The sequence below is a fragment of the Serinus canaria genome, chromosome 7 (assembly GCF_022539315.1).
Source record: "Serinus canaria isolate serCan28SL12 chromosome 7, serCan2020, whole genome shotgun sequence".
NCBI classification, from domain to species: Eukaryota; Metazoa; Chordata; class Aves; order Passeriformes; family Fringillidae; genus Serinus; species Serinus canaria.
Window position 1 is genome coordinate 27409089 of NC_066321.1, and position 10108 is coordinate 27419196.

Here is a 10108-nt window from a genome sequence, read left to right on the forward strand (position 1 = left end):
GCTTCAGCAGCCTTACTCTGCAGTGACCTTTATTTCCCTTCCCTGATTACTGTAGTCCTGTAATGGCTAGGGCAGACTATGGTCAATGCACTGCACACACACTGACTTGATGGTTATTCATTTATCCTGGCTCACCACTTTAATCTGTATTTTCAAAATGCCCTGACTTATGAGGCAAAGAGGGACTGTAGAAATGTGAGAGAAACTGTGGAGCTTCCCTTGCTCTGAGCACTGTTTCTCATTTAAATTCTGTGGAAATCCCACTGTCATTGAGTTCTTTGTGAATTAAGCTCGTAGCTGCTTTGTCGTGTGCGGCATTTTAATAAGGTCAGATTTAGAAATTTGTTAATTTACTTCTTGTCTACTCACCATCGTGTCCTTTTTCTGTTCTAGTAGAATTTGTACAAGCTGTAGCTCACTGTTTGGGTTTTTTTCTTTTCTCTGAAGGAATGCAGACACTGTTACAAAATAAGCCTTAGGCTCTTCCCCATGCCAGAGCCTCTGCTCAGCCTTGTTGCTTGGAAGAGACATTTCTCAATTGATCAAAAGAGACAGAACTGAGGCACAGAGAAATACCTAGCCAAGTGGAATAAGGTTGCAGGATTGCAGATTTCCTTGTAATGACATAAAATCTAAACACTTTCTTTTAATGAATGCAAATAGTGAGGTAGGGACTCTTGGAGCAGGAAACCTTGTTAGGTTTAAGGAAACAAATGAATTTGTTCTCCTGCATTTTTGTTTTTCCCACAAGCTGGAGTTTTAGTTCTCTGTTCTCATCCAAGGAAGACTGCAAAGATGTGCCGTGACCTGAGTTGAACCAGACTGAAAAAAAGATTGTGAGGGGCCAAACAGAATGACAAATCCATCATCACTTGCTATTGATCTGAGTGGCTGTTTATGCTGAGAATAGTACTGGTTTGTACTTTCTCAGAGCTTACTTCCAGAAGCTTCTCTGGGCCAGGCTGTTAACAAGCTCTTCGGAGCTCTTAGGAGCAGATCTAATCCCTGGTTTTTCTTGGAGCAAGTCCCTGATGTTAAACTGAAAATAATTTTCAGTTGTGAAACATGCCCCAGTTGCCTTGACTTCATGTGTGTGGTGGTTGACCTTGTGACATATCCATACTGAAGTAAAAGCTTACATTGTTTTAGTAGTTCTTTGTAATGTTATGCATAATAACACAGTTTTATACTTGGTAGAATAGGTAGAATCATAAATAGTTCAAATGAGCTGACAACTTTGGTGTCTCTGTTTTGCTACTCTTATTTAATGCACTGTTAAATCTGTAGTCAAACTTGGGCCAAACAATTTCAGTGTTTTACCTTTATATGCTTAAAGATCCTATTGAATACTGGCCAAAAGCAGCTGGGGGGAGAAGAGCTTATAAAAATGTACTATCTGATGTTTAGAAGAAAACAGGAATTTTTAAAATCTTCTTATTCTGCAGTTCTTGTCTTGAAATTGTTTCACTTTCAGTGACATGGAGTTGGGGTTTGTATTGCATATTTTATCAATGTGGTGACATGTATTTCTGATGGAAAGGTGATGGAAAGACATTAAAACTTAGAAAGGATGTATTTATCACCATTACTTGGGGGTTGTAATGCTTCTGAACCATCATATCAGTAATATCTGGTGTGGGGAGCAACTTCACTTGTTATGTTTATTTTTTACAAGAATTCCCTTTTGGGAAAAAACCCAACACCTTTGCTTTGTCTACCACAACAGTATTAGCATCTGTAAAAGTTCCAGGACTGAAGTTGCTCTTCTTTTTTTTCCCCCCTTTATTTTTCTTACCAAAATATTCTCTTGTCCTGCCTTTGCTGGTACCTCCCTGGTACAAAACACCTGGTGTCATTCATCTCATTCTTAATGCCAAGCTTACTAAAACTGAGCTGAAGCCCTTTATCCATAGGTGGTGATGCAGCAAGCTTATCCTGCTGTGTCAATTACATGACATTTGACAACTTTTATTTAGCAGTAAATAAGTTTCATACCACAAAGTACTGAGAGATTTGCTGAAGCTGTGGATCTGTTAAGATTGGGCCTGGTTGTTGTGATATTAATAGGTAGTAATATGTTGCTGTATATTTAACAGTGAAGATTAAGTTTTAAAAGACTTGTGAAAGTTTGATTCAGATGTAAATGTGCAGACTTGGATTAAAAGCAGGAGCTCTGATATTTGAACTTTCAAGAGCACACTTGTTAAATAACTGCAGTGATGGAGTTACTGGTTTGCCCATATTTTCATGTGCATCTCCTTAACCTAGTCCTGTGCTTCTATTTTTTAAAAAAATATCATTATAGAACCATTGAGGAATTAATAAACTGGATAATACTCTAGTCTGTCCTCTTCTCACTTGTGAACTTACACCCACCCTAAAGTTGACTTCAAATATGTTAGTGACAATTATTGCCTTTAAAACATGGAAACTATTTTCTTTACATTTTAGTGAAGGAAATCTGGCCACAAAGCAAGTAATTTTTCTTCAGAGACCTGTTATGTGGAGTTCTGCTGTCCAGACACCAGAGGTGAGTGACATTTTTGTACCATTAATATTTTAAAAATTAGTGTTTCACATAAAGGGAAGATACAGAAACAAACTAGACTTGAGAATTAACAGAGGAAAGAACTGGCAGAACATGGTTTCCCTGCAAACAAGTTCTAGTTTGTGGATGTTTTTTGCAGCTGGATCCCATGTTATTTTTTTCCTCAGTTGTTATCTCTTAAGCCATAGAGAAAAGCATGACCAGGCTAAAAATCTGTTTTCTGCTAAGGAATTACTGTGTCTCAGGTGAAAGTGTTTGGCTATGCTGTATTTCCTTGGCAGTCTTTAGGGAGTCTGATCAAAATCCTGCATCCCTTGCACGTGAAACAGAAAACTCTTTTGACCTTCAAAACATCTACTTTCAGGTTTTTAGAAGAAAGGAGTGTTAAGCTATGCTCTAGGGGATAGTGTAACCTGCAGGTTATCAGGGTGAAAGGCTGTTGTTGCATGAAAATGTGTGACAGAGATGGAGGCTTTAAAATTCCTGCAGCTGAACCTCAGCAGCTCCTTGTCCCTTTCTGGGTGGAGGTTGTATCAAGTGCTTTGAGGATTAATTGTGTGACACTCTCCACATTCTGCTCCAAGTCAGTGTCACAACAATTGCTGCACCAGCACACTCTGCAGTAAATCCTGCTGTGGCCAGAGAAGGGTGAACTCCTGGTGGGCTTTTCTTTGCCAGGTCTTTTGATGTACTGTGATGGGTTTCCATTTTTGGCTCTTTCTCATTTTCAGTGGCTGATCAGCCTTTCTCTATTCAACATGTCTTTCCTGTGATAACCTTAAGCAGTTAGGAAAGCTATGAATGTTTTCACTCATGGTAACTTTACAAAGTCATTCATGGCATACAATTATATGGCAGTGGTACCTAGCTGGTTTTTTCTCTGTATGAATACTTCCATAAGTCTTCAAATTTCTTGCATTTCTATTTGATCTTTCTCTGTGTTTTTTAAACTGTTCAGTGTGTTGCCATCATCTGTGTTTTCCTTTCTTTAGTGTTTCTAAAATATACTCTTCCTTTTTTTGTTCTTCTCCAGGCTTCTGCTTATCTCCAGCCTAACTTCCTTCTCAGTGTGTCCCCTGATAATTAGTGCTTCCATGCCTGGAAGAACTTGCCTTCAAGTCCTGTTTGTTTTTGTCTCTGCCACTGTCTCAGTTCCCAGATAGTTCTTGTATGCTATAATTTATTTCTTATTTTCAGAGTTGGAGCTTTTGCTTTTTTGCTCTTCAGTGTTCTGTGCAGTCTCCTTTGCCAGTGTTTTTATCTCTCTCCATTCATACCCTCCTCTAAATTCTGCCAGTGGAATTTCTTCCCTAAATGCCCACTGTGTCAAAAGCACCTCCAGCTTTTATCTTTAAAACCTTCTGACTTCCTCTCAGATGCCTGACTCTGTAGCCTTTACTTCTTTTCCTAATTCATTTCTGAAAGTATGTTTTGGACCACAGTTTTTGATAGCAACATTGTAAATATAAAAAGCAAAATCATGTTAGCCATAAAATAATGCTTCTCCTGATGCTTTCCTACTTCTTTAATACTCTGGATATAATAAGGGCATGAACTCCTGATACTTTTTCCCTTGGTAAGGCATAAGGTCATTTCTAACTGTGTGAATCTTAAAAGGCACTGTAACTGTATGTCACAAGTTGGATTCTGCCAAGAGATGTAATACAAACCAGTTCTGTAAAAACATTCAGTCTGAGGAACTGATGAGTCTTTGAGACATGGCTTAAATTAAAACTAGGAAGCATTGTACTCACTGTTTAAATTCTTTCACCCTGTTGTAGGGTGATGAGCAGTCTTGGGTATACAAATAAAATGTGTTTTGTAGTTGTTGTTTTATTGTTGTTGGAATGGGAAACGTTTGACTTAAGCATTAAATCTACTCAAAATAAAGAAGAAATAGCTGATTTGTAGCCATTTACATCAGGATTCCTATGTTTGAAATCTGAACAAAATGTGGTTTTTCCAGTACCAGTGAATGTTTTGCTTCTCTACCAGAAATTTTATTATGCTGAGGTCATTTAGCTTGGACTAAATAGGGAATTGGGCTGAAACTGAAACATTTAGCAGAGTCACATTTTTCTTCTGTTTTGCCAATTATGTTGGTTTTCACCATAATTTTAATCCCCCATTACTTGGTCTCTTTTCTGAGGATGGAGTATGTTATGTCCTCACAGCTCATCTCCCTGCCTTCTTCTATATTTGTGGGGTAGTGAGTTATGGCCTGGCTTATGATTTATGTGATAGTACAAAAGCTTCTTGGTTACAAGGGCTGTACTGTCTCTGTGGACTTTGTTTGTCACATACCAGTTGTTTTTCTAAGAAAGGGTTCAAAGGATGAAATGCAAGATTGGACCATGAAGTGCTTGAGGGGGTTGTTTTTTTTCTTTTCTCTTTTTCTGTATTTCCCTTAAGCAGACTTTTCCATCCTCTTTCTGTGGCATCCAGGCAAAACTTATTTCCTTCTGTTTCTCCTGAGGCAGTGCTGTTTCCCCTTGTTTAATTTCCCAGTGTTCCCTGTACCAGCTTTCCTAAATATGTTTCCTTTAGCCACATAGTCCATTGTTTTTACTGTTTCAAAAGGATTTGAGAAAAAGCTTAGCAATGTACAGAAGGGAAGCACAAACTTGCTGAAGCATAGTAAAAGTCTGTAGAGTGTTTGTTGGTTTTTTTGTCTGCACTGTGTCCTTCATGCACTAAAATGCAGCTCTGTGCTGAGGCTGGATTCCCTCTTAGCTACACATGATCCTTCTGTGGGCAGGGCAGTGTCCCCTGGCAGACATCTCCTGGGGTAGCTGTGCTTGTGCTGACAGCAGGGCTCCAGGGAGGTGGCTCAGGGCACTCCTGCCTTGCTGACCCTGCTCCTCTGCGTGACTCAGGGCATTGACACTGTCTCTGGAGGGGCTGCATCATCACAGAACCCAGGAACTCATGTAGCTCCTGATGCTGAACTGAGATAAACCTTTTATTTATTGTTGTGCCTCAGAGAACCCTTAGCGCAGTCTGGTAGGTCTATCATTTGCAGAAATCATGATCTGCTTACTTTCCTTTTTGACATTGGCAACAGGCAACAGCATCAACAGCAAAGATGTCAGACAGTCCCAATGCTAAAATCAGACTGTATTAATCCTGAGTTCCTCCTGTGCAAGGACTCTGTAGATCCCATTTCAAAGGGCTGTATAGACACTCTATGACTGTCTGCATGGATTTACCATGGGAATGGTAATTGCCTCCTCAGATAATGACAATCTCTTGTTTCTTGAGAATTGCACTCATGATTAAAATGCAGCTACACTAAATTGTCCATGATCCATTGCAAAGTGTTTGGCTCAATTGTTTCTCCCCTAAATAAACTAACATTTCAGCATTCTCTTGTTTTTCAGAGGAAGTCCTTAAGACAAATGACTGGGGAAGAAAAAGGCAGGGTGTCCAGCAGAAGTGTTGGATCAGACACAGCTACTTTCTGCCCTGTAGAAACTGGACAACCACCTGACGAGTTTCACCTATCTCCTTCTAAACAATGTTGGATTAAGGAGGGATCCTCCCATTATGGAGGCTTCCCAGGATTCAGTAGCAGTGATGGAGTATTAAGGGAACTGGATGATGGACAATTTGAGCAGGAGGATGGAGTCACTCAGGTCACATGTATGTGATGAGTAAGTAACTGCATCAAATGGACATGTACATAAATCACACAAATGAGGTTTTTTTAAAGAACTACACTACTTTAAATACATTGGTATAATCCTATGACTCTTCCCAAACTCTTTTTTGTATTTTTGTCATTTTCCATGTTGTGTTAATCCTACTGTAGTAATAATACTACTGCAAAATAATTTGATTTTCTGTCTGTCTTTAATAGTATAACTAGGTGACTTGGGTGCTCTGCTAACTTGTTCATGCTTTTGACAAGCAAGGAAGCAGCACAGTGACAGTTTGAATTGAGTGAGAGAGAAAGGAATGAGGATGTTTAGAATTTTCCACTAGCTGGAGGAATGCTTTTGGGTTTGTTTGGTTGTTTTGTTGTTTGGGGTTTTTTAAGGATGTTGTAAATATTGGTGGGGAAAAATGAACTGTCTGGCTGTTGATAAGTTTTAATATAATTTTCACTTTATTTGCCTTGCGTAAGTTCAAAAGCCTAGAGAAATGTCAGGTCTTACACTAGAGTGTTAATAATTTAAGCTACATTCAGACTTGGTATGGACAGAAAAACTCAGGAGGCTGTAGGTAGGTAACTTGTTCCTGGAATATAAGTTCACCTATGCAGTTTTCACAACGTTCCTTGTACATGTAAGCCAGGAGTTTGTAACTTGTATTATAATGACTTGTTCATAATGTAGTCATGAGTGGAAATTAAGAACTGCTCGTCCCCTGAAAGATAATTTGCAGTCTGTAAACAAGTAGTTTGAGAAGCTCCCTAGGAAGCATTGAGAGCAGTGTGATGCTGCTAATGCATGGGAGGAAGATGTAGGCTAAACTTCATAGGCTGTATTAGTTGGATGTATATATAAAAATGTCTCAGCTAAATGTATCTCACACTGGATAAAGTGTATTGAGCTGCATCCAATACCAGACTTGATGTTCAGAGGAAAGGATCAAGTTGCTGTGCTTCCATCCTTACCATGGGGAGGAGCTGCTTGCATTAAGGGAGATTAATGCTGGCAAGGTGCTGTGGGGGGAGGAACAAACAGCAACTGCTTTTATGCTGCTGTCTGGAAAGTGTATTTTACAGAGGAGAACCGAATAAAAATGCATCTCCAGAAGGTAAATGTGATTATAACTACAATATGTGTTTTTAATTTAGTTCTAGAAGCAAAAAAAAAAATTGTAAATGCTCATCCTCTCTAAGCTAGTGTAAAATAATTCGGTCAAAATAAGTCAGAACTGAGCAAACGTATTCATAACTCCACTCTCAATGTTTGCAGTACAGCACACACATCACCCAGGGATTTTGGTACCTGTCTTTGTGTGTTGTGCTGCAAACATAGATGTCATTCAGCATTTACCTACAAGACCCCATTCCCCATGGATGGCATCCCACCAGCTGCTGTGGACTCTGCCTAATCCACAGTGGTAGATGCTGGCACTAAATGCAGTGGGCAGATTAATGCAGTGACTGGAACACCAACAATTAACTCCAAATAAGCACCCCAGGAGATGGCCAGGATGGTGGAGGGTTGGCTGAAGTCTCAGAGCTGTGCAGAAAGAACACAGGTGCTTATTTCAGTAAGCAAAACTAATTCATGCAGAAAAAAAAAAATATAATTTTATTGGGCAGGGGATGTAGGGGGAAACCCATTCTACTGACATAATTAGCATAGGGGGAGCTTGAAATAATATTGCTTTGGAGCTGCTTCCTGAGCTACTTACGAAATTCTTACTGGCAGGCTTGCTTATTTTTTCTTTGAAAGAGCAGCTCTTAACTGTAGCAGGCTGGGAGGTTTTCTTCCAAAAAAATCTACAGCTCTGGAGATTAAACTTCAAGTTCTTTTTCCCATTGCATGCTGTGAGGAGTGATGGGAGCACCTCCCTCTGGCAAAGGCTCTTCTCCCAGCTTTCCCACCAGCATCTCGAGGTCAGGGATGTGGGGCATGAGCCTTGTGTTCATTCCCTGTGTGGGGCAATGCAGGAGGAAGATCCCTCTGCTGACAGGGAGAGTGCTGGGCTGGCTGTCCCTGCAGAGCCTGCCCAAGTGCTGCTTTCTCTTGTGGCACTTCTCAGGGAGCACTGGTCATGCTCACAGGCAGCAGGGATCTCCTCCATAGCACACAGATGGGGAAGAAATATGAAATACAAGTTATAGCTATCCCTGGCAGAAAGCCAGGTAATTCTAGCATATTAAAAATGGAGCAACAGCTGGTCTCATGCAACCTGGAATATGTTGCTCTACTTCTAGAAGTATTTTTTAATGAGTTACAAACTTCTGTGTGTGTAATTTTAACCATTGGTCATTCTCCATACAAGTCCAATCTGTAAAATGGCAAAAATTGGTCTAGAACTCCAGTTCTGAATAGTTCAAGTTAGAGCTTTTAAAGTATATCAAGGAAATAACCTTTTATAAAGCAAGATCCTTGCTTAAGATAGTTAACATTAGTGAACCCTAAACCAAAACTGAGCAAAAACTATTTAAGTAAGTTACAAAGTATAAAGTAGTACATTTAATACAGTTACTTTTTCTAGAATGCATTCATTGGATAAAAATTAATTAATTTTTAACTGAGATCTTTCCATATCACCTGTTGAAAGGGCAGAAAATTCAAATTAATAATATCTTTCTAAGATAAATATTCTCCTTACAATTAGTGGGATTTACAAGAGAGACTCTTTTAGAACTAGGGTGGAAATGGATGCCCTGGATGTCCACAGGTACACTAGAACATCATCACTTTCAGCAAAAAAGGCTTTTTTTAAAATGAAATAAAGCCATATTCTTTTTCAGTTATAGCCCTCAGTTTTGACCATGCTTTAGTCTTTGCTCATGAATCTCACAGGTGCTAACAATGCTGCAAACCTCTGGATTCCTTTCTGTCTTTTTAATGCAGTATAACTATGCTAAATTGTTTCCTCTGAACCCATGCAGCAGTTCCTGGATTGTTAAGGACAGCTGGGGTTTTTAATGTCATTTGTCTCATAGTATCAAAGCTGCCTGTGCTGTAGAAATATTAATCTGAATTGTTTGCTCTTGGCAGTCAGGGCAAGTTGTTTGCTCAGCCTGTGTGAAGACAGTGTAATTATCTGACTTCATGCACTTGACCACTCATCTTCCTAAGGCTTGGATGCTGAAACTGAAAAAATTGAAAATGCTTCTAAAAGAAGTCATGGAAAATCTTCTGGTTTGTTCCTTGTAAAATTTCTGAGAGACAACTCTGACCTTACTTGGATGAGTGAAAAAGGGAGGGTGCATTTTGGGTATAGGAGATTGGATTTCAGATCCTCATCACCTGTCTGGCACAAACCAGAGCATGAAGGTTTGCCTTTACTGGTGTGGTGACCAGCACTGTCCATAAGTAAAGCAGCTTTGTAAATCAGAAGAATTCTCTGAAAAAAACAGTAAGTACACTTTCTGTAGTCAATGACAAGGCTTCAGCCAGGAGCCCTTGTGTTTGAAATGTAGTAGGAAAACCCCTTTCCTGATTGTGACAACAGAAATGCTCTGCAGCTATTAGAACAGAAGGCAGCCATGTTCATGAACCTCTGCAAAAAACTGTTTATGCTTTCTGATGCTTAAATTGTTTGGAGAGGAAATAGTTTTCTAATGTTTACAAACAGGAAGAAACTGTCTACAGTTAAATATTTTGTACTTTGCTTATAACTGTCAGAACAGTTTATTTACATACTTGGTCAACTGCAATAAATGGCTGCTTCACTTGGTTTTGGTCTGTAAAATATTTTCTTTTTGTACAGGTTCAGATCTTTTCTATAGTGCATATAGGAAGGTTCTCACCATTAGAAGTACTTAGCAAATCAATTCCCAGTTTATGGTGTTTGTCTCACACTGGCATTAACTGGGTTAGATCAATGTATACCTTGCCTCAAGTTTAAATTACCTTGTCTGAACAGCAA

At 39.3% G+C, this 10108-nt stretch overlaps 1 protein-coding gene across 1 annotated transcript in view; it reads left to right on the forward strand.

Annotated features, from left to right (window-relative positions):
- RFTN2 (raftlin family member 2) overlaps positions 1 to 9916 on the forward strand; it is a 29917-nt gene extending 20001 nt beyond the window's left edge. The window contains exons 9-10 of the mRNA XM_018911658.3: positions 2452 to 2530; positions 5929 to 9916. Of these exons, the coding sequence (XP_018767203.1) occupies positions 2452 to 2530; positions 5929 to 6198 (349 nt within the window). The 3' untranslated portion in view covers positions 6199 to 9916. The remainder of the gene's footprint in view (positions 1 to 2451; positions 2531 to 5928) is intronic.
- Positions 9917 to 10108: the final 192 nt, after the last annotated feature.